At 37.3% G+C, this 25,811-nt stretch overlaps 1 protein-coding gene across 2 annotated transcripts in view; it reads right to left on the bottom strand.

The window, feature by feature from the left end:
- PDE10A (phosphodiesterase 10A) overlaps positions 1-25,811 on the bottom strand; it is a 164,566-nt gene that overhangs the window by 92,322 nt on the left and 46,433 nt on the right. Inside the window, exon 3 of one of the 2 annotated variants that reach the window (XM_062489171.1) lies at positions 11,970-11,987. The exons of the other annotated variant lie outside the window; for it this stretch is intronic. Coding sequence (XP_062345155.1) covers positions 11,970-11,987 — 18 coding nt within the window. The remainder of the gene's footprint in view (positions 1-11,969; positions 11,988-25,811) is intronic. 2 annotated transcript variants of the gene reach the window in all.

The raw sequence follows: 25,811 nt of genomic DNA, 5'->3' as shown, positions 1-25,811 counted from the left end.
TTATAATCTAACTATATACTTTGCAAATCCCCCAAACAAAACAACTGGCCACAGGGAGGTGAACCCAGCAGTGCTGACACTGTCCAGTTGCAATAAAAACCACCTATCCTGAGGGACTTGGCTCCAGGCTACCAGAGAGGGAACAGGCACCCCAGTGCAATAGCCTTAATGAGATATGAAGGGAGAGGAGCAACATCCACTGTCATGACTCTAAATATGCCATTTCTCTTGTGTTTTGCATATTTAAACATAACAGTAAATTCTCCACAGAAAGCAGCCAGGGTTCAGCAGAAAAGAAAGCCTCCTCTGAACAAACTGACCCCTTCCAGAGAATATTCATGCTACAAAATTAAATCAATTCTCCTATTCTGTGCTTTGCACAGTATCAGAACATGACAAACAGAGGCGTAGGGCAATTTCAATGCTAGTCAATGATGGTAATATTAAACATCTCTTACAAATGTTTACTGTGAAAGTCCCCAAGAAGTAATACCAGAAGACAAACCAACAGCTCTCATCTGCAGAACATCAACCACCTACACTACATTTCTCACATCAACTGCACCACATCACTCTCCCATATCAGCCCCCAACTGCTCAAAACTGGTTTAAAGTACCCTTGCTTTTAATCCAGAGGTGACCACTCCTGTTGGATATCATAGTTCTCAATGACACTGCCACTTCAGGAAATTCCCCATATGAACTGACATTGAAGGAAATTCCCCGTGAATCACTTGAATAAGAGATAATTGACCATCTTAATTTTCATTAGTAAAGAAAAGGTTTATCCTAAATCAATAGACAAGTAGGTAATCAGCAAGTGGGGTGAAAACAAGCAAAACCCCATTACTTTGATTGTTTAACCCCAGGTGATAGCTTGTAGAGTTAGACTATAATCCAGCTATAAAGAAGTAGTGCAAAATTAAGAAGACGATTTTAAAACTGATTCAAGGACCACCCAATTCTGAAAAAAATAAACTCATTAATACAATTCTGTAACTTGTACAAATAAGAAAAATGTAGTACCTAGAAAAAGTATTTCTAATTTCATAGTGAGAAAATTTGAAAAGGAAACATGTTTTAAGAATCATTCAAAAGATTACCACATTTTAAAGATATAGCCATCAGAATGTCATGGAAATTTACCTTCCCTTTAAGTTTTACATAAAAAATAATCAAAAGAGACTTGTCATATAATGTCTGCTACTTCCAAGTTGTCTGTACACTGCAAAGAAACACTTTTTTCCTTCCAGTAAAAAACTAGGATCTTAAAAGATTGTAAAATTAGCAACTGGAATTCTGAAAGGACTGATTTGTTTCTTCACTGAAAATAAACTGTCTTGATCCAAACCTTTATATGTTGTAGGTTTTGTAAAATACATATCGAAATTCAATAAAATGTCAATTTAAAATAAGACTTCCATCTACAGATATCAAGTTTAACATCCAGATATTATGCAACTTCAGCAACCTAAAGGTAAAAACTCTGCTTTAACCCTATACTGAAAAGTGAGTCGTGGAGCTGGTATAAGAAACCTTAAACAGTCTTTAAATCATCCTTTCTTTATTTCACTAAAGGTACCTGTGCAGATGTTCTTTCTCAATGTGGGATTTGTAGATGGGAGCAAGAAGAACAGGATTTACAATTGCGTTTGCAGAGTCAAAAAGAAGTAATTTGAACCTACTTTCTACATAGATTAATTTGGTCAGCTCCCAGTTGTTAGCCTGCTGCATCAAAAAACACACCCTGCAAACTTATACACAAACTCCACAACCAAAACTAACAATAACATATAATAACTTCACAAAATGTAGAAACACAAGCCTTTCCAAATACATTTTAATGGTTTGTGGTTTATGTGCATTAAGGCTAAAAAGTGTTGTAAAGATGCCTGAATATAAGAGCATTTTACAGCTGTGCAGATGCAATTATCTTATGGCATATGTAAAGCCTTCTTGATTGCAAGATGCACATTAGAATAAAGTTATTGCATAACAACAGGCTCACACTAGCCCTCTTGAGCATTCACATGCTTCTGAAAACTAATAGTACATGTATTTTTGTTATATATTACTGACCTCTCTATGAAGCACTGTAATAATCCCTTCATTCTGAAAAATGCAAAAAAAAAAAAAAAAAAAAAAAAAAAAGAAAAGAAAACAAGAACACCAAAAAAACAAAACTCCCCTCACTTCATTTCGTGCACCCCCAGAAAGCATCACCTCGTGTATCTGGAACCCATCTGTCCTCTGACAGAGCTGTGACAGTTGCCAAGAGGGACCATCACTCAGGGGGGCTGAACTCTGGCCAACAGCCTAGCATTCAGCAGGCCAGAAAGCACAGAAAGACTGGAATAATTCCTCTGGGAATTAAAGGATGATTCTGGCATTTGATTTGGATGTCCATTCATTCCATTTATGCCATGGAGTTTGCCCTTCATCCATATATCCTGTTTAATTAAAACCGTAACACACCAAACCACCTTTCACTCTCGCATTCCTATTTTAAAAGGATCAACTCACATTTCAATGCTGCTATCTAACACAACTTGCTGTTGTGTACATTAATTATTTGTTCTGAATTTGTGATTAAATAATGAAGGACACACAAATATCAGATAAGTTCCTCCTTTTTTCATTCCCCTATGAACAAACCATAGACAAAGAAACAGCTTCAGCTGCCCACCACTTGTGGCAGTCCAGCAGCTCCTCACTTCCTGACTAGCACACCCAGTTAGGTTGTGTAGATCACAATTCAGCCATACCATCTGCTTTTAAACGTTTCTTCATATGTATGGAAAACATTAATCAAGTTTGGTTCGGTTTCATATTTTTCATTTCTAGGTCACTCTAACAGTAAGTGGAAATACATCTTTCTAATAAATGCTGGGCTTTATGCAAGCAGTTCACCTTATTGTGGGGTTTTTTTGTGTATCTCACTTATTACAGGGTAGGACAATGTAAAACTGGCAAAGCTCAATGCAAAGCAGAGTACAGAAGAGAGCCTTTCCTCCTGACATAATCCAAGAGGCAATTCCTTGATCACCAAGAGGCCTCTTCATTGCCAGAGGAAATTACCTTTCTAGCAGAACACTCATCCCAGGACGTTCATGTTGGCATCAGTTCTTGGCACCTCTAGATGGTGGTCTCTGATTGACACCATCAGTTTATTATCCTATAGTAAAAACCTGCATGCCTTTTCTCTGCAAACTTCCTGGGCAGCTCCAAACAATACTGACTTCCTTCTCTTCTTCCCTTTTCCTTCTGCATGAGCAGCTAACTCCTTCCTGTCCATTACATGACCAGCTAACCCTCCTCATAGCACCATCAGCAAACTCACTCTTCTCTGTCCTCCTAACTCTTTATACCTTTCTTTCTCATCTGCATAACACCTGCATGTCCTTTTACTCTTTTGTGACTGGTCTACACAAATCAGCATTCTATGCTTCTTCTCCTTCAATGCTGTTCACCTGTCTCATACAGCTGCATCCCATTAGGGATGAGGCTCAGCTACATCCCCATTCCTAATCTTCCACAATCTAGTCTCCTACATGTAAAGAGTAAAAAGGGTAAACAAAATGATGGAAAAACAATTGCATTTACTTGTAGAACTTCTAGAAACTTATGTATTAGTGCACTAGATGAAAAAAACATAGCCCTGCTCTTCTACTTTGTATATGCCTCAAAATGTGCAACTCATTTGGCGTACCTCATGCCAGCCCATTAAAATTTTGGGGTTGTGTTTTGGGTTTGGTTTTTTTAAGTGGTGGTGTTCAAGGGTTTGGGATCTTTTAAGTAACTCCTTGGCTTTCAATTCAGCATGTGCAAGTGGTTTGGTGTCACTTTTGAGCTTTTTTTTCCCTACCCAAACTATGAGAAATACTTTGTTTTTCACTGAAATTAAGAGCAGAAATATATACAGGTGAAGCCAAAATTATGTGTGGATTTTTTTTTCCTTTTTTATTTTACTAAATTAACAATAGAAAGTCCAGACATTGCTACCAAGTATCACAGTCCAGTTATTATTTAAACTAAAAAGCCAAAACCCTTATGATAGTCTGGTTTGACAAAAAAAACCCCTATTTTTCTCTAACTAATACTTTTTTAAAAATGTTTCATTTCACTGAGGGTAAAGAATAAAGAAACCTTTACCTGAAGATAATTCAGCTAGTTCAGTAGAGCTGTTTAAATAGGAATACTTACACAGATTATGAACCAACACAGAAAACTACATTTACTCTTTATTAATTTCAACAGGGTACCAAAACTAAATAATTGGGGGTTAAAACCATAACTAAAACATTGAGTGGGTTTTTTTAGTACTTCTGAAAGCCAAACAACCCCAAAAAACCCCAGAACCACCACCTTCAAAAATACAAAGCCAGTGTGAATATTGCAGGCTGCTTAATGGCAATTGCCTGGCCTGCTCAAGCCTAGTTTCTCCTTCTGATCTACCAGCAGAGTTTTCATGGCAACAACTACTACATTTCATTAAAGATAACATAAATTAGAATCCTAAAATATATCAACTGCTTTCACAGAGCATTCTCCCACTGTCCAGTGTAAGTACACCAACAGCTTCATTAGTCAACATCTGTAGCACTAAATAAAAAAATATTACTTACGATATGAGAAAACTGGGAAACATTATTTACAGTTGGGCATACTATACTAGGAGATCATTTTAGAGGTACAGGCACAAACATTTTTCAAGAAGCTTCAAGTGCATGAAGATAGTTTCCAAACAAAATGTGTATTTGAATGACCAGGAAGGAATAAAGCATAAAAATGGACAAAGTTTATAGAATGAAAAGATTTCCCTAATAAATGTGATCAATATTATCACCATCCTCTTAATGTCTATGTTGGGTTTTAGGAGAGACACAAACTGTAAACACTGTTGCAGTCTTATATGCTGCTGTCCTCTTAAGGTGTCAGAAAAATGCTCTTTGAAAAATAACTGAATATCAACACTTTAAAATAAGAGCATAAAACACTAGGACTTCTATCTTAAGGAATAAAATGGTTTTTTTTGGACAGAGGTGAAAAATTATCCCAATTTAACATCCTAAAGCTCATTTTACAGGGAGTTTTACCTTAAATTATAAGGGTACTACAAGGAAGCACTGTAGGCTTGTGTACAACAGTAAACTGACCTGAAACCAAGTGGTTTACAAGCCCTTCATCCTCACTATTAAGCTTTCTTGATCTCCAACAATGAAGCTGAGGGAAAACTGAAAGTTTGACTGCCTGCTGGAAACCACCCTTGATCTGACCCTACTCCAGAGCAACATTTGAGACCTGCCCAGGACATCACTAGCTGGCTTGGAAAATGCAATGCCCAAAATCATTCCAGACAAAAATCAAATTCTAGTACATAAGAATGCTCCTTCACACTGTTTACTAACTCAGATACAGCAGAGCTGGGTTTAAAAATAAAACAAGAAACAAAAACCTTCAAACATCAATTATCAGTAATTATTCCTTGCCTTTGAGCCAGTCTTCAACAGCCTTCCTTTAGGAAAAAAAAAACATAAAGTCAAAAATCACTAGACAGCCATATTTTTGCTTTCAGCTTTTTATGCTGCCTAAAATATTTTAAACATTTCTTAGATATTAGATAACCTGTGTAGTACTGAATCGATAAATGGCTCCACTCTCTGACTCTTAATCCATGCCACACTGCCCTCTCCTCTGAGAATAGTTTCACTGAGCTCAGTATAAAGCAGAACTGACTGTGAATGAGCTGAAAGAATTGAAGCCTAGAGCTATGTTTAAAAATCTGCTCCATTTAGCAACATGAGTCACACACGTCATTAGCAATTCTGGCAATTTTTTCATTAGCGTTTTGATATTTGGTCTTTTTTCTAAAACCACTAGCTTAATCAAACCTCATGATTAGCCAGGAATTTTAATTTTCACCTAAAGTTTCTGGTTCCCAGTCTGGGGGGGCACATGGGGAGTTAGGAAAGAATAGGTAAAATATGATGAGCCAGCCTAATACTTAACAAGGGTCAGCATTTTATCCTAAAGCAGTTAATCTCTCAATGACTGCAGTCATTGCTTCCCTCCAAACCCTGGCACTTGACACATCTTTTGCCCATTCAGACAGGATCCAGTGGTTTGAAAACCCATTGTGAGGGTGTACATTGTTCACTGTAAGAAATCAGGTGGATTTCAAATAATCAAGAAGGTTTTTACAAATAAAAACAAAAGGAAATGACTTTAAATGCTATCAATGTTGCATTTGTTACAATAACAGCAACAAAGTAATTAAAACAAAAAAAATAAATTAACTTGTTTTGTTTAATAAGATATTATACCCTGAAATTAGAGGGGGTGCAGAGTCACAGCAAATATAGGCAAAGTTCTTAATTTCTCCAAGTAGCTAAAAATGTCTAAGTTGGAAATATTTTTTTTCTTATCTGAAATAACAAAATTATGAAGCGAGAAGTTTGCCACTTTCTCAAAATCACCATTTGAGAATAAATATCATACTTGTATGAAAAAGAAGACCTGAAATATCTGAAAATCATCCAGAAGACCTAATTTGAACACAGCTTTGCCTGTGTACTCCTTTATCTAAAGCAGTCTTGTCCCATCTCTTAACTTACACAAAGATCACCTCTCTGTATTTTTCTGCAGCTTTATAAGTGATATTTGTAGTTATTCTCAAAAGCATTCAAAGCATGTGTGTACATTGCTTCATTTGGATTAAGCATTAATCCCATTAAATCAATCCCTTCTTTGTTCAAAGCATCAGGATTCAAAACCACAGGCACAGTCAGTTTTGAAATATCCTTTTCAAGTCAGACTTTTTATCTTAATCCATTTAAGTACGCAGGAATGTAATGTGACCAAGTGCCCAAACCCTCTGAAACCTGACATTACTGGTCTGGCAAAAAGTATAATCACTAACGAAAAGCCATCAGAATGGAAAAACCTCTTTGATTTCTCTTTGCTTGAAAAATCAATTCACAAGCTTGTCTGCGAGCAGCTCCAGTCACCATTTCTGCCCCTCTCCTCCAAGTTCTTGCTGCATTACTAGAAGAAACCCAATACATGGCTCTAGGATATCACCAGTAAAAACCAAAAATGCAGCACCTGAAAACACCTCACTGCTGATTTAGGTATTTTTAAAGGGTTTATGTTTGTTTCACAGAAAATAAATTTTATTATTAACTGTTTCAAATCTTCAGTTCAAAGATGGCTGTTTTATTACATGAGCCTCTAGTAACTGCATAAACCTGCAGGCTCTGTATACATGTAAATGACAGCAGTAGCCATGTGACATCTCAGCCAGGATGCCAGCAGCACTGCTGAAGGTTTAGAGAGAGAAAATAGAGACCAGCTCAGCTAAACAGAACTGGAATGTGCTCATACAGAAAGGATATCAACAACCTGTAACCTGCAATTAAAATCCCATATTCCTGATGAAAAAGCCATGGATGCACTTGAACACGCCAGATGCAGAGCAAGGCATGGACATAAAGCCTTTAGTTTCCACCAACTTGCATGGTGTTTTTTCTGATATTATCAGCATCTTGCAAGCCTGAGCCCTAGACATGTGCAGATACTCAGCTGCTTATGTCTCCCAAAATCTAACACTCTGTACTGGCAGCTCAGAGCCTTGATTCAGTATTAACTTAAAAAGCAAAAAAAGTACATAAACTCTTGAAATCCTTTTTCATTAGCTAGAGCTAAAAGACCTATAATCCTTCCATAGGAATTATATGTTTGCCTAATGGAATCAATGTATTCTCAATCTGAATATTCATTTTTCATATGGTTTCAAAACATACTTCATATTGTCTGAATGGCATAATCCTGTATGTGTACTGTTATGCTGTAATATCATCCATCAATTGATGTATGGAGCTTTTTAAAACTCAGTCTTACTTTCCTGGTTTGAGAGTAGCTTTTCTCCAGTTCTCATTAGCACATCAGAGTAATTCCGAGGGGTCTGTAAAAAGTTTTATTCTCCTTCCAGGTCCATGATGGAACCAAATTTGGAAATTTAACACTCTGCAAAAAGCTAACAAAAGGACTATAGACATGCTCTAGGACTTGCAAATTGTAATCAAATAATTTCAAGCATTTGCCTGAGAGAGTTATGTACCATCTTAAGGTTACTGATAAAAATAATTATTAAGATAATTATAAGTAAAGCATTATTCAGAAATAGGTTTAAATGTACTTGTAGATGCATGAGGAACATCTCAGTATAACTATTTGCTTTTTTCTTCCTTTTGTTCAACACATGGAGCCAGGGTACCTTGCTCCTGCCCAAAATATACCTGAAAAGTAATGTATATCTTAATAAAGACTAAATAAATACTAAAACACATCAATAACTCATTATGAAAACTGTAAAATCCCTCAGAACATGCACATAATTAATCTCTTAAAAAGAGTATATATATCTTGAGATTAAACTACTTAAAATCTAATGATTAAGCAAGGTTAGAATGCACTCTTCCTTTAAGAACAGGTGTTGGGACCAAGTTCTTAATTTATGTCTTCTCCAGTAATACCTTCTGGCTGAGGAAATGTCTTTCTCCCACCTGACACCAAATCCTGGAGCAGCTACCTTTTGAATGAACTCTCCTGGGCTTAGAAATAGTCCCATTCCCTTTATTACCAGTGTTGTACTGCTGACTTATTACTTAAAACAAACTTTTATAAATAAAGTTCTGTAAATGCTTCATAATATAATCAACCAATATAAATGTGCAGTCCTGTTTAAAAACTGCACCTTAACTTATTCCACAAACAAGATCCACTAAGATGAAACCCTGAAGGATACTACATGCCCGTGCCAAAACTCATTCTGTTATTTCACTATATTGGAAACAGAGAATGTCCTTCCTTCAGAAAGGAGCATCCCACTTCATCTAAACACTTAGATTAGTAGATATGCGAGGACAGTTTCCCAAAGCACAGGACTCTTCTGAAATAACACCTACACACAATCAAATAACACGCTACTTCGCAACAAGACTGGACACCCAAGAGTCTCTACTTGGGTGATACTAGGACCCTATCTGCAGCACCACAGACCAGGATTTGTCACTCTTTTTTAAACCCTTCCAAACTTAAATTCTTAGGATGCTGAAAGAGAACACAGCCAACATCCTTCACAAAATGAGAAGGTACAAAACCCAGAGAAATCAGTCACTAAAAAGTCCTAATAGAAGAAATATAACACAACCACATCCAGAAAGGTTTCATCTAGTTTATGGGAAGGCATCTCTTCAAAAACAAACCATGCTAGCCCCTTTTCTTGACATCATGGCTGAAATAAAACATTCAGTCTACAATACAAATTACTCTAAATGACGAATTTCACATATTCTGTAATTCCTTCAAGTCCTGCATCCAGGTCACTTACGAAGACGTTGAAGAGCACAGGCCTGAGGATGGAGCCCTGTGGAACCCCACTAGTGACAGTCCCCAGCCTGCTGTCACCTCATTCACTGTAACCCATTTGTGCCTGACCCGTGAGCCAGTTACCCACCCATCACATAACAGTGTTATCCAGCTCTGTGCTGGACAATTTGTCCAGGAGGATCCTGTGGGAGACAGCATCAAAAGCTTTGCTGAAGTACAAAGAGATTGCTATGCACAAACCTGATGAGTTGTTGAATAGAAAATTCAGAAGGGGTTCAAGAAGCAGGCTGCAAGCTGCTATTATTACTTCATCTAAAGACTGGCCATGATATTTACAGGTTAATTTGTTTAAAGACAGATAGAAAGTGTTACCAGGATCCTGACCTTGATTAACACAAAGGGTGTCATCTGCTAGATGTACATGAAGCCTAACAAAGTGAAGAGTGAAGGCTGAGCTGGTGAACATCTTTTTTAAAAAAATTATCTGATTTTAAATAAAGACCAAGCTGTAAAAGAGTTTATTCCATTTTTCAATTAGTCTCTTCAGGTTACTAATAGGTATAAAATGGGTGTACCTAGTAAAGAAATAAATAAAATTTTGAAATCCCATTCTAACTGTAGCATCATTTTTTCTTATTTTACCTTCCAGCAATTTTTTTTTCTTTTGTACTTTAATGATTATCTTGAAATAGTTTTCAGCATTACAAATGAACTCTTTGTAAAGGTACTCCTAGTGTGAATGAATACCATCTATCCTCTTTACACAGTGGAACAGGCTCATTTTTCTAAATTATAACACTGTATTCTTACAATATTTCACAATTCCAAAGAGTTTTAAACTCCAAGTATCCATATGCAGATATTCAACTATTCCTACAGTAGCTCCAGAAAACTCTCCTATCTAAATCAAGCACCTTGACAAAAATTTCAGTGCCTAAAACAAAAGAACTACTACAATATAACAGCTTCTAAAAACCTTCCAAAAAGTCACATTTTTGCGACAGAGACTCCAGCTTTATCACTTGAATGTTAGAGGGTACATCATAGCCTTCCCTCAACACCACCAAAAGAGCTACACAGAAGATATATTAGTAATAAAGTTGAAATAGAAAAGGTTGGTATCACATAATCTTGGGAATCACTTTTTACTCTGCAATTTGTATTACTATAAAATATAGTTATAAGATGGCTCTTTGTAAAAGACTGAGCTTTGACTGACATTTAAAATAAAAAAAACCACTAATTGTTTTGTGAGGAATAGAAAGCCTACCTTCAGACTAATTAAGCACTGAAAGTAAAGCACTGACTCCATCAAAATGTCAGAAGAAAAGTTAGAAAATCCAATTTATTTAAAACATTATCAAGGAAGAGAATTATTTTCTTTTTTTTCTGTCAGCTCTTTTTTTTCAGCTGTATAAATGAACAGAAGGAAAGATGATTTTTCAGAGATGCTCTCTCTGCTCAGTTGTATGGTTATGGATGTAATGATATCTCTACGTCAGTAAAGCACAGCCTAGGAAAAGCAGTATAAATTTGAGACATTTAAAAGAACACGCTACTGAAGTAAAGGAGGTTTGAAGTGATAATTAAATGCTGTGTTACATACACTTGTACGTTACAGACAAGGACCTATTGTGCAACCCTTATTTGCTCTGGTGAACACTTACAGGAGTAGTCCTATTGACGTCAGCGAGACTGCTTATGTGGGTAAGAGCTCACTAACGTGTGAAGGGTTGTGCAACAAAGCCCCAGACACGTCTCGTTCCACACATCGTTTCAAGCTTAGTTCCTCAACCAAAAGTTTTTCTCTAATAGCGTTAATAATATTATTTCACTAATATTAGCACTCAGAAAAATATGTGAGAGCATACAAATTGTTTAGTGGTATCTAACATACTCTGGTTTTCCAGCTAGACACCAAAGCAGAGGGACACAAGAATTGCAGATTCACTGAGGGTGGCAGGCACCTCTAGAGACTGCCACCAAAGCAACCCTCTGCTCAAGCTGCAGTGGGTTTCTCAGTGTCCTGGTCTGCCAGCTTTGAGTATCTCCAAGGGTGGAAAGAGACTCCACACCCTCTCTCATGCAGTCTGTACCAGTATTCAGGTGTTTTTCTGTGTTCAGGTAGAAATCCCCATGTTTCAGTTTGCACCCAAAGCATTTTGTCCTCTTGCTGGGAACAGCCAAGAAGAACCTAAACTTGCTGCATCTGTTTTACTTCCCCCTCCATAAGGTACTTATACAAGCAGGTAAGCATCCCCCCCCACCCCGTGTGGCTCTTTTCTTCAGGCTGAATAATCAAGTCCCAGTCATCTTTATGGCCCTCTGCTGGACTCACGCTACTATGTCCACACATATCTTGCACTGGGGAGAATAAAACTGGACCCAAGATGTGTCTCACCAGGGCCGGGCAGATGGGCAGGATCACCCTTCGACCCAATGGCAATGCTCTTCCTAATGCTGGGATGCTGTTGGCCTTCTTTGCTTTGAGGGCAGAGAGCTTGAGCAGTTCAGTAGATTTACAGGAAGAAATGCTACAGGGATTTCTACTTCCTGGCAGGTGAAATAAATGAAAATACCTTCTACTGACTTGGATGCTGGCACCACCGAATAAAAAACAACATATGGTGTTGGCTGCTTTTCCAAAAGCTTTCACTGCTGTGGCGATGCTCTGTGCATGCAATCTCATCTGGCAAAACATCTTCCATCGATACTATTTTAGACAAGAATTCAAATAATCCACTTGTTACTATTTTAATAATTTCTTGTTGGCAACCACAGTAGAACAAAGATGCAGTGTTTCAGTCATGCCCCTAGTTTTTATTATAAAGCTTAAGCAAATGCCAAGAATTCAAGGCTAGTTTCAAAAATTAAAAATGAGCAGCTGCATCTTTTCCCTGTCCTCCTCCCCTCCATCATCTCCCCACCCTCTTTTGTTTGTTTTGGAGACAGTGTAGCTCACAAACACATGTTCACCTCCAAAAAGCATCCTTAGAAAAGAATGGAATGGGGGAGGGGGGACAAGAGTTGGAAAGAGCACAAGTAAAAGGAAAACAGAAGAGATGAAAACTGAGGGCTTATATTTGTACAGGACCCAGGAAACATGTTTTTTTAAAAATTCCCACATTCACAGGATGCATATCTTGCACTGTGCATTTGCTATAACAATTTATACAAACTTTTCTCAGGCAAAGATGATAAAGTACTCAATGAGAAAAAAAAAATTCTGGTAGAATCACTTCTCCTAATTGCTTTGTAACAGCTTTGTCTAAAGCCTATTTGAATTTGGCCATTGACAACATTCAGAAAAACACTTTATAAATATAAGACAGACACCGTAGCACCTGAAATTGAGGCACATTTCCACAAGGCTGGCCATAAATTATCACTTTAATGTGTTACAGTACTGACGGCTGAGATTCTGATTTCAGTCCAGCTCGCTGACAGATAGGTCTCATGAGCCCTTGGTAGGTCCCTTACAATATTGTACAATGACCAAAAAAAGAAATACTAAAGCCATACCTAAAAAAACATGTTGATAGTACATAAACAGACTGATCCACTGCCACAAAGCTGTATCATAAAATATCCAATAGGAGAAGAACACAAAAGGACTTCAAAAACTTTAAATTAGACAAAATAAAGAGATTTAACAAATAGGTAGCTATCAACATTTTTCAAGTCCTTCATAATCACTCTGGGAATGCCTCCAAGACTGCAACTTCTATAGGCTGGAGAACATAAATTTTAATACTATTCAGTTTAACTGACAGTGACATGAAAGATCTGGAGAAAACCCAGTGCATCCAAGATAACTAAAAAATGACTCCATGTTGTACTGCAAGAAAAATGGTAGCAGGAGGTCTCTTAAGGATATGGTATCAATGACAAAAAGCAGTCATAAATACCAGTACATTATTCTTTCTCCTTCACTATCACATTATTTTACAGACTAATGGCTTAGTAATTTTGTGAACAGCAGTTCTGAGGACTTAATAGTGCTGGAGCTGTTCATGTCACTACACGAGCTAACAATCCTGCAGTGGTTCTCTTTAAGCAACTGTGACACACTAACTTTGTTGCAAGAAATCCAAGCTTTTCAAAGTCAACTGACACCAAATATATTCATAAGTAAGTTGAGCACACTCAGCATGACAGCAGCTGGGGAAATTCTAATATGTACAGACTTTTAATTGGGGGGAATTGGTGGTGGTGCAGAGATTAGTAAAAAGAACAAAGAGGGAAGCAAAGGGTAATTAAAAATGCATCAACTCAAATCTTTTAGGCACAGTCTTCCCATGCGATACAGAGGCTCAAGAAATACTAGATATATTATCAGCAGGAAAAGGTCACAGGACTACACAGACAGCTACATTTTCACCATGGGTAAATGGACAGAGTAAAGCTGGGAAAAACACAAAGAAAACATAGAAGAAAACTTTAGAGGATGAACATGGGTCAGAGAGTACAAAGACTATTCAAGAGGTATGACTAACCAAATGACTAACCAAACTAGTACAAAATTAACCAGAAAAAAAACCAAACCCAAACCAACCAAATAAACAAAAAACCCAAAAAAGCCACAACATCCCAAACCACAAATTGACAGCTTTTGGCAAAATCAAATTATCCTTGCTGTGTGAACCTTCATGTTGTAGCAAAGAGTGATAAGTATAGGGATAGGGTTAGGCTAAAGGAAGGCAGATCTCTTCATACAGAGTAACATTGATAACCTCCTCTGGTCTACAGTGATTGGGGATTACAGCCTAAAATGTGGAAAAATGAATGCATGCCATTCAAGTGGCCATGTAGATACACTAATTTGCAAGTGCATAATGTCTAGAAACGATCAGCTAGCATGCTTTTCAGATTCAATAAACAAGTACTTTTTAAAATTACTCAAAAACCAATCCATTAGTTTCTTAGAAGAAATTGGAAAGTTGAATTTCTCAAGAAATATAAGTACTCCAGTATTCTGAAATTTAGTTTTTATTTGTAACCAGTATTAAAAAAAAAAAAAAAAAAAAAAAAAAGAGTATGAAAACTGGGGGCATTTTTGCATATTTTTCATTTTACTGCTTTGTACTTTTATTATTTTCTTTAGAATTCTGAAAAATATAAAATGATTTTCTCATAATCTTTCTATTAGAACTAAAATGTTTGTACTTTCATTTCAACAAATCTTCATTTTCCAGAATGTACAAGTGAGTGGTAAGAGTCCACCTCTCTATGCCACTCAAAATTCCTCTTACACAATCTGCAGACATGTGCTTCTTTCTTTAACTTTCCCTATTAGAAGCACCGGAATGACCTAAACCTTACTAATTGATTTATTTGGCCAACCATTAAGGAAAATACATTACAAGTAACATGAGCTTCCTTGGAGTTAGGCGAAGAAAAAATACAGTGAAATAAAGCAATGTTTTTCAACTGAAGAAGGCTATCTAGTCAGTCTCAAATACCACCAGAGACACAGACAAACTGGAGTCAAAACTGCTATTCAAAAACTGTTTTGTACATAACCATCCCTCACTGAGCACTCATGTTTAATTAGCATCTTTTAAAGCTATAGTCAATATGTTTGTAAGAAACATCAGTTAAAAATATTAGAAAACTGGATTAACATTTGCAACTTTTCTTCAGAAAAAGAACAGTGTAACAAAAAGGAGAGAAAAAAAAACAAAGCTGCCTATAAGAACTTTTTTGGAAGACTAAATCCCAAATATCACATGTGACACATGAAAAATAATGGCTTTACTTATGTAAAAAATAATTATCTTGAATAAAGAATTTAAAGAAGAATATAATTTCCCATCACGTTCAATACCTGCTAGGCAACATTAATTCTTATTGCTTCAATTTTGCAATGAAACATATTTAAATGGAAAAAAAAATTCTCCTCTAGTAGTCAGGAAAAACATATTTGGGCTTCACTTCCTTCATGCTCAGAGCATGCACCTACAACATATTCTGAACTATTTTAATTTCCTCTAAATCAAAGCAACACAGCACAGAACATCTCAGGGTACACTGTCATTGCTTGTGCGACCAGAGGGGTGCCTTAACATCCAAGAGAATCTGTAACTCTGGACGTGATCAGTATACTGGTAACACAGGCCAAAAGGAAGCACCAAATATTTTATACGACTGCCCAGTGGCAAGAACACATAGAAAATTAAACGTGTACTGTGTTACCCTCCATGGCCAAAGTTCTTTGAACCAACAACTTTTAAATCCCTCCAGAGTGCCTTAGCCAGCAGACAGCAAGGAGCTCTGGCTGGAAGCAGGCCAAGGAGGGAGGAAAGCTTCTGCAGAAGGTCACAAGTGTTTGAGATACTGAGAAGTGATGAAGCCAGAAGAAGAACGAGCAACAGCGTTCCAGCACAGGGACCACAGCACTCAGCTGGCAGCAGGGGTACACCCTGATCCAAGTTTGTTCTCATAAAACTACTCCTGGTTCCCATCCAGTAAAATTTTACTATACAATATACATGAACGATAACCATAAGGGGGTGTTTTGCTTTGTTTTAAATACATCTCGCTCATTAAGAACAATTCACATCCATCCACATGCACATTTTTTTACTGGGCTTTACTTTAAGATGTAGAAGAAAATGCTACTAAAATGTAGAATCTATTAAGGACAACGCATTCCACTTCCCCAAGAGAAACGTGATGCCCATGCTGGAAAAATGTTCCACAGTTAAAACCATAAAGATAAATCCAAAATGATAAAGGTAAATCCAGAGATAAAATATTACTATTTTGTTACCAGGACCTAGGGATCCCCTTTCACCACCCACAAAATGAGAAATCCACTGTAGAAGGGCACTAGCTCAAGAAGTTCCTGTACAAAGATCTAGAGTGCAATCATTCCACACACATGCTAGAACAACTATTCCTTTGATGGAGTTTTAATTAAATTTATACAAATCTACCATAGCTTCCCCCTACTACCAAGGATATATAATTACACTTGCCAAAAGAATACAGCATTTAAGAATTTTATAGATTTATCTGTTTATTTTATAAGTATGCATAAAAGTAATTTCATTTGCACTGTTAAGCAAAAATATTAGCAGAAATATCTCAGCTATGGTTATAATGTAGTACATAAGCACAACACTTACTTGCACAGTCATTTGAAGACGACCATAGGAGTAGAAATATATCATAGCTCGTGTGATAGCTAAATTATAGCGAGTGAATGAACAATTGGAAGAGTTCCACTTCAGAGAACTGCTTGAGATGAGGTAGTAGGCACATACACAACTGGCCTTGGGGAGCATCAGGAAGCAGATGAACAGCTGAATTCATTATACTAAAATATGGCTCTGACTGTTTTGCTCAGAGGAGAAACCTCACCCACAATAGCAGCACTTTTGTTGGGTCATGAACAATGAAATTCTTCTTTCCACCCAATCAGAATAGTGAAGGAACAGCACCAAAAGATACACACTACTCTTATGCCAAAAATAGCACTGATTTTACCTTGCTTTCACATGTCTTGGTTTCTTTAAAGTAGTATCATGAGAAAAAATGTACTAATTAATTAAAAGAAAAAATTACAGATGCACCACATGCACTCACAAGAAAAAAAAAAAAAAAAAAAACCCAATGTCACGGTGCCTTGATGCTGGAAGTTGTTTTCCAGTTCAGAAAAATGATACTGAAATTAAGAGCAGTGTAATGGCTGGATTATTAGAAGCAGAATCTTCAAAACATCCTCAGCTTTTATTTGCATAAAACAGACTGTCTCTGAAGATAGAAAAAAAAACAAAACAGTGATACAGAGATTTGTATGCTCTCTAATGTCACTCCTTCTTAAACAACATACAACTTGCCATAAAAAATAACTAGTTTAAAATCGTTGTCCTCCTACATTTCCTATAATTGAACTCTTATCAAGCTGTAAATAACACCGGGTAAACTTGTATTTTAGCACCCACAGTCACTACCTTGTTATTTGAAGACTAAGCAAAGACTTATCTTTAAAAAAAAATACAATGTTTATTTAATATCACCCCAGGTACTAAAAACATTGATTAATGAAACCCACACACATTCAATACCAGTTTTACGATAATTTAAAATAAAAATACGTTAAATTACTCTTGTACATTTTTTTTCCTCTGTGTTTGGACTAGTCCAAATTATTACTTCATTATATGTTATAAACTCACAGAGCTTTAAAATCTCATAGTATTCCTGACACTTAAAGATTAACTCAGGTCAGTATCTTAGTCCTAATGTTATAGCTATAAACGCACACAAAAATATTTCACCATTGATGTCTTACTGAAAACCTTGTCTATAATTTACAACTCCTGTGAAAAGATCTAACAGTATTTATACTCGTGTGCATAATGACTTTGCAGTACATACCCTGCATAAACAGTTTCAAATGTGATTTGTGTCAGGTCCTTTTAATCATCTGAAGTACTGTCTTCCACATTCCCAAACAAATAGTTTGTACAGCTAAAACACTGGCTGCTTGTAAGCACCTATCTCCATTCATTTAGACATGCTGCTGCTGATGACAGGAAAAGTTTCTGCTGGTCACTTTCTCCTCCTTACCGCATTACTATACACAGAGCAATCTGTCCTGAGGGCTCAACACTGATCACATCATCAGTTTGGACAAAAAAAAAATCTCAATAATACAGTTACATGAAAATAGTTATCTCACAAAAGATGAATATAGAGTTTTAAATGGTTTGTGGTGGGCCTTACATTTACGAGCATAGCATTGTAAGACCCTTATCTAATTAATCTTATTTTCAGAAGTGCAAAGCTCTGCCGTTAGCTTTCGTTGAACTCAGTGGGAGTTAATTATAATGTTGGCATGTCCTGAGTGTGCAATCACCTTTTTCAGTTGTACATATAAAAAAAAAAAAAAAAAAAAAAAAAAAAGAGAGAGCAATTGACAATACTGAGACCACAGCGATTTTTCAGATCAACTGCAAACTCTGAGAACAGGCACAAGTTTTCATGCTTTCCAGTCCACCCTAAAAAGGACACATGAAGCTAGCCAAATCAATGTAGTTTGAAATACTGCAATGATTCTCTGGCTATTTCTAAAACTGTATTGTATTAAATAGAGACATGGAACAAATCTTAATTATTTCTAAATTCAGGAATTCATTTATAAATCCTATTGAACTGCATACCTGCAGAAGCTATACATTCTCAGTGAATGGTCTCTTCAATGAGATAAAGGAATATTAATCAAATAACTTCAACTAAAGGGAAATGTCACTGTTCCTGGAAAAAAAGGAGTTGTTCTCACAGATGTCAAAACCACTAGAAAGTATCCCAATGATTTCCACAAACATAGGTAGCACAACAATAACAGGAATTTAATTTGGAACTTGAAAACATTCAAAAGGACAAGTCAAACGTGCAGAGAGCATACCCTCACATAAAGCTGGCAGGTGCTTTAATAAGCTTTTTAAATGAGATATAGTCCCACAGAAGCCACAGCAGCATTCATTTCTCTGACAGTCACCCAATATGCTTCAGTTCTTTTGTAAATCCTACCACTGAGTGGAAAGAAAGAAAAGAAATTGCATATTTGCATAATTCAAACCAAGTTAAAATAAACTATTGAAATAACATTGTGGCTTTCAAGTGATACAAGGAAGACTGTCAGTTTAAATGAATATAAATCAAGGGTGGCCAAACTTTTCTGTTTGATGTGCAGGCAGCACAAAACAAAAGCTAGAGGCTCTAGGTAACAACTGTCCCATCACTGCTTCCTTCTTATCCACAAGCTGCATTCCTTCAGCCCATAAAGTTTGAGCCCGTCTGCTTACAATTGTAACCTCACACCATCTTTTAGACTGAAACCTCTTATTACTCATTCTTTCTCTTTTAAGGTATTTTCTTCAATACTTAGAAAGAAAGAACATGTTTTGCCAGCCACTAAAAAAAAAAAAAAAAAAAAAAAAAAATCAGCCAGGAGAGAACTGCACAGTCCGCACAGTTTCATGAGCAGAAAGTCTTCCTTACCAAGCCTGATTTCCCTTTATGACAAGACAGACCACATAGGTGATCAGGGGAAGCCAGTTGATGCAGTCTTACTGGATTTCAGTAAAACTTTTGATAGTCTCTCTCACAGGATCCTCCTGGACAAAATGTCTAGCATGCAGCTGAATAAACACATCATGGGATGGGTGAGCAATTGGCTCATGGGTCAGGCACAAAGGGTTACAGGGAATGAGGTGACATCAGGCTGGGGACCTGTCACTAGTGGGGCTCCACAGGGCTCCATCCTCGGGCCTGTGCTCTTCAACTTCTTCATAAATGACTTGGACACAGGACTGGAAGGGATACAGAGCAAGTTCACAGATGATACAAAACTGGGAGGAACTGTTGAGTCCCTTGAGGGCAGGGAGACCCTGCAGAAGAGACCTCAACAAACCAGAGAGCTGGGCAATCACCACCTGCATGAAATTCAACAGCGTCGGATTCTGTACCTGGGATGGGACCACCCTGGATGTATGGACAGGCTGGGGAATGAGAGGCTGGAGAGCAGTGCTGAGGAAAGGGACCTGGGTGTCCTGGTTGATGGCAAGGTAAACAAGAGTCAGCAGTGCCCTGGCAGCCAGGAGGGCCAACCCTGTCCTGGGGGACATCAGGCACAGCATCACAGCCGGGTAAGGGAGGGCATTGTCCTGCTCTGCTCTGAGCTGGGGCAGCCTCACCTCCAGTGCTGGGGGCAGGTCTGGGTGCCACAGTGTAAAAAAAGACATTAAACTGTTAGAGCGTCCAAAGGAGGGGTAACAAGGATGATGGAGGAGGAGGGGCTGAGGTCACTTGGTCTGTTCATCCTGAAGAGGAGACTGAGGACAGCCCTCACTGCAGTTACACCTTCCTTGTGAGGGGAAGAGGAGGGGCAGGCACTGATCTCTGCTCTGTGCTGACCAGGGACAGGACCCGAGAGAATGGCCTGGAGTTGTGTCAGGGGAGGTTTAGGTTAGATATCGGGCAAAGGTTCATCACCCAAGGGTGCTTGGGCACTGGAAAAGGCTCTCCAGGGAAGTGGCCACAGCATCAAACCTGACAGAGTTGAAGAAGCATTTGGACAATACTCTAGGACACATAGTGTAACTTTGGGGGGTGGTCCTGTGAAGGGCCAGGAATTGGACCTGATAATCCTTGTGAGTCCCAACTCATCATATTCCGTGACTCTGTGATGCATCTCCTGCAACTTAGCCTAAGCTCTCCATGGAACACTGACTACCCAAAAACATCAACCCCTTTGCTAAATTGCAGAATATTATTTGGAACAGTTTCATTATAAGAAGTGGTGGCTGATCTACCATTTTCACCAAGATCATAACCAAAACATACCTGTTCTCTCCAAAACTTGTGTTTTACATTTACAGCTATCATTTTGTATTAGAATAGAAACCATAATGGACCACAATATCCCTTATGTCAGGGTTCCTCAATACACCTTTATTCACACCTAAATTATTTCCTGTCCAGACTTCTGTAATTCCCCATCTGCTGTATTAAATGCACAGATTTTTCACAAAGCTTGAACACTGTGGCTATATTTTGCTGCTGCACTATTTAAGCTTTTATCACCTCTCTTCTCCCTCCACCTCCACCCCTCCTCTGCCACCTCCAGCACAGACTTCCTACAGCCACTGTCAGGGTAACAGTTTGAAAATTACACGGTGGTTTCCAGACTTGCCACAAGCAAATGCTCTCATTTTCTGAAACACAAATATTCACCTATTCTCTTTGCCTAATCACTTTGCTGCTTCTGTCTTGGCTCTTGGCTGTCTTGATCTTGCATATTTCCACAGCTGGGGACAGAGATATTGACTTTTCAGTTGTCTTTAGACTACATGCACATCAGGAATATTTTGTCCCTTCTGTAAACAAAAGGTTTATATCTGAGGTACCATATAAGCAAATACAGCGCAAATTCTTACCTTCTCCTCGATTATAGGTGCCTTCTAATGGATTTTGGAAGATACTTTATAAAGAGCAGAAAGTAAAAGCAAACAAAACTGCTTAATTACATGAATTTAACAGCATAGTGTTCTCATACCAAATTATGTTTTGGAAGAAATAAAAGCACTGTGAAAGACAGCTTTAAACAATTGTTCTCTGTGAAAGAAAAAGCAGGAGGAGATTTCTAAAATCTCATAAATCTTGCATTTTCCTAATTGCTGCCAAGATTCAGGGGAAAGACTAAAGGGCTTAAATGCAAGTCATTCATTAATTGTCTGTTCACTCTCTTTTTTTCCTTTAATTAGTATAAATAAAGTGTAATTTTCACTATTACAAAGCTTCTGGATTTAAATCCTTATATTTATACATTCAAATTTACATGATAGAGGTCATTAAAAATAAAAGGATCCAATTACACAGTAAAAAGCACAGAAACACAGAATATGAGAGAATCTTTAAGTTCCTTTGTGTGATCTGAAACAAGATCAAGTAGTGTACCCGGTCTTAGATATCATTTGAAAGTTCTTCCTAAAAGCCTGTGGTAGCAAACATTCCAGCTTATATTGGTTAACTATCAAAGTATTTCTTATTATTTAGTTAGTGTCTCCCTGAGTTTCTCTTCTGATACCATGAGCTCCTATGGAAAATACCTGTCTTCCTTCATGTACCAAGCTTTCTCATGATGATGCCTATGTTCTACATAGCTCTCTTCAATCCATCTCCTCTATTTTAGATGGATCAAAATTTATTATGTTTTCTCAGTCTCCTTCAAGGCTATTGCTTTCCTCTGGATTCTAACTCATTGGTACCACAAATTTGTCTTTCAACATACGTATTATTTTGGCTACAGCCTCACCAGTGATGAAGAGAGGCGAAATTGTTTTTCCATATTTTTAACTGTAATATCTCTGTTATTAAGACTTGTGCCATACTTCGACTTACTCATTTTGCTACCCACTACTAGACCCATATCTGATTCTGCATCCTTATACCTACGTACTTCTGATTCGACATTTACATAGGTTGTATTCAGTGTCACTTATCATTCTTTACTTGGTTCATTACAGGTAACTACTCTAGTTGATCAAGATTTTTGATTCTTACACCGTCTTCACAGCTTCTCTCTTGCCTGGTGGCAAAAATCCACTGATTTTTTTGTACTTGTACAGCCATGCTTAACACTATCTTCCATTAAAGATGCGAGATAAATGTAGTCCAAGAAGAGGCTTGTATGTGCTGTTAAGTTCAAGAGAAAATTATTCTTTGAGTAACATGGTTCACTTTGCCATCTCAGCATTATTTCAGTGAGAGCACCCTGTTTTAGCTGCACTAATGCACGGAACAGCATTAAAGTTGAGACAGTTCTATAACTCACTACAGCAGCTCCAAAACCAAGAAGCAGAAAAGCCTGAAGTAGTAAAAGAGAAGGAAGGAGGAGATATAAAAGAAAAAAAGAAGCACAAGAAATATGTAGTTTATTGTTAGAAACCACTACCACATACAAGTCACAGTAACGATGGACACCTATTATTGGAATCACCAAGAGATGAGAAATTGGGAGAGGCTCTCAGAGGCACAGAGGAAGCACACAAGGGCATGGAGGGGAAATGCACATTCTGTTCCCATGCAGTGTTGCCACGCTGCAAACTTCTTGCCTCACAGAAAGCAGCTTTTCTCTGCCCAGGACAGTAAAACAGCACACCCAGGCATGGGTATGAGCACACCTGCTGGGTCTGGGAGAAAGAATCCACAGCAGGCTACCAAAACCCCATCCTGACTGGGAGGGAGAGGGCAGACCCAGAGATCTAAAGCCTTGAACCAAGAATTCAACAAGAATTTCATCAAATACTGCTGCTTAGGCTGCAACTAACTTACAGAAATGTTCTGCTCACAACTTTTAATACAGCTGTATAAAAGTGTTCAGTCATAGCTTACCATCTTACAGTCATTAGATCTGCCTTAAGTGCACATTTCAACTTCATTTACAACTTCCCTGAGGCTTTTTGTAAGGATCATCTTAGGTGCCGTTTCACACAAGCTGTAACCCATTTTACATCTCACCATTTCTGACTATTTTATTAAGTGGTCCATTTTTTCCAGTTACTCTGCATTACATAACCTTCATCCTCTTCCTCTCATGTCATGCTCTCTATCTCCTGTATACAGATCTTAAAGCATCTAGAATGTCACAAATATATTGCCAGACTATTCTTCACACAAAACCATGTCTTTTAAAATAAAAAACTGATTTAATGTGAAAGGGGTTTGATCAGTAAGATTCAGGATCTGTTTTGAAGTTAATTTTACTCAGAAGAAAATTAGTTCATTAATTTTAAATAATATAAGCAATATGAAAACCATTGTAGCAAAAGCATACACAGCCTGGTGCTTTCCTTAAAGACAGTGAGATCATGCTGCTAACTATAATGAAATCCATTTCAGTCTACCAATTGCTAAAGGACAAAAATTATACAATTACTCACATTAAAACACAATTATCTTTTCTTGCTATTATTAAAATGATGCTAACTGATAAAATGAGAATTTAAGCTATTTTGTATTTTATAAACATTAACATTTCATGAGTATAAACTATTTAGAGTCACATTACATAGGAAATTAATACTATGTATGATAGCTTCCACTGAGGATTTGTGAAATGTTTTTGATTTCAAAATAATAATTGAAATTCTTCCTAAAATTATCTGGAGAAAATTATTCCCGAATCCCTAGGGTGAAGCACCATCCTGCTGAAGTCAGCTGATAAAATTTGGTCTTTATTAATTACAGTATCTATCTGTAGTTTCTCTTGCAAAGCATAAGCAAAAATTTTTCAGAAAAAAGCTTTTTACAAACTTACCGATATTGAAACTATTCAGGCAGGTGTACAATATCTGAATCTCTTTTTATTGTATTTTTGTTGTTAGTGGTGAAATGAACACTAGCTTTTTAAGTCCTGTTCCATAATATATTCTATTTAAAAGCATTCTAGAGTGAATATGAAATATGGTTTTGTCTATAAACCACCAGTAGAGAACTATAGGAATACCTCTCTTTTCTTTTCCATGAAGATTCACAAAGTAATTTTGTAGACTTTGAGAATTAAGTATACAGTAACCAGACTGAAAAGGGAAGAGAGCCAAGGGAAACCCTTCCATAAAATCAGAAAATAAAACCCACTATCATATGATAAAAAAGCACAGTGCAATAATGAAATTCACAGCATAATTTGTTTCTAGTAATAATTTACTCAACTAGCAGAGTTGCACTTAATTTAAACCACATTCTGTTCATTCTGACTTCTTATGCAGTCAAATAGTAAATAATGGATCACTGCAGGATGATTTAGCTATCTCTTAAAACAACAACATACTGGAGGAGCAGCAGAGCCTTTTACAATCATAGAATGGTTTGGGTTAGAAGGAAAATAAAAATCATCAAGTTCCAACTCCCCTGCCATGGGAAGGAACACCTTCCACCAGACCAGTTTGCTCTAAACTCTATCCAACCTGGCCCTGAACACTTGATGCTGTGCATCCAATCCAACTCAGAACCACTCAGGCACAAATCCTGCAGGCTCTTCCTGACTAGAAATCCAGCTGAATTTTGCAAGCAATGGCTATATAGCTAGCAGAGTGTCAGTCTCAAGAGAAATTACACTTTCAGTTACCCAAAACAGTACTTTGAGCAGCACTGAGCATTAGCATAATCCTATGCAACTGTGAAAAGCTGTTTTGCAGTAGACCTTCATGTTTGGCATTTTAAACATTTACAGACACACACACTAACTTTTGCTCCTATGATAAATGGATGAAATTCTGTAAATGGATGAAGAGTAAGATATATGGCTTTATACACAAAGTAGCCCAAAGTGAATCTAAATATTTTAATAAAACATGTAAGAAGGCACATATAATAGTTATACTGATGTTCACTTAATCATCACTAAAAATGGCACATTAAACTTAGCATCACCCTTGTGCTTAATAACACACAGACATAACTCCTTCGGTTCAGGTAGCATTAAAAGTAGACTGCCAAAACATTTAAAAGGTATTTCCTGAAACCAAGTAGCTTCCCAAAAAAAGCTTTGGATAAGGATTTGAATTATTAGCCCAGGATAACCATGTTAGTCCCATCATGCCACTGCTTAATTACAGCAGCAACACTTCAAAGGCCAGCAGCCTCATGGGGGCTTCAACAACAGCAGCCACTGCAGTGGCTACTTGGCTCCTTGAAACCTGTGATTAATTGGGTTATCTTGGCACATCTGTTTTGGATTTGGCTTTACAGCAGTGGAAATAAAACCATGACTGTATATTCCTATAAACACACTTGCAAGAACACTGGAGTGTAGAAAAAACTGGACACACATCTAGTAATTCTAAAGAGCAACACAAATTTTGAAACATCTGTACAGAAGAACCTCCCATTTGCAAACAACAGGCTTG

Source organism: Cinclus cinclus, chromosome 3 (assembly GCF_963662255.1).
Source record: "Cinclus cinclus chromosome 3, bCinCin1.1, whole genome shotgun sequence".
In the NCBI taxonomy this organism is placed as follows: Eukaryota; Metazoa; Chordata; class Aves; order Passeriformes; family Cinclidae; genus Cinclus; species Cinclus cinclus.
Note: the sequence above shows the minus strand (reverse complement) of the source record. Positions and strands in the feature narration are given on the sequence as shown.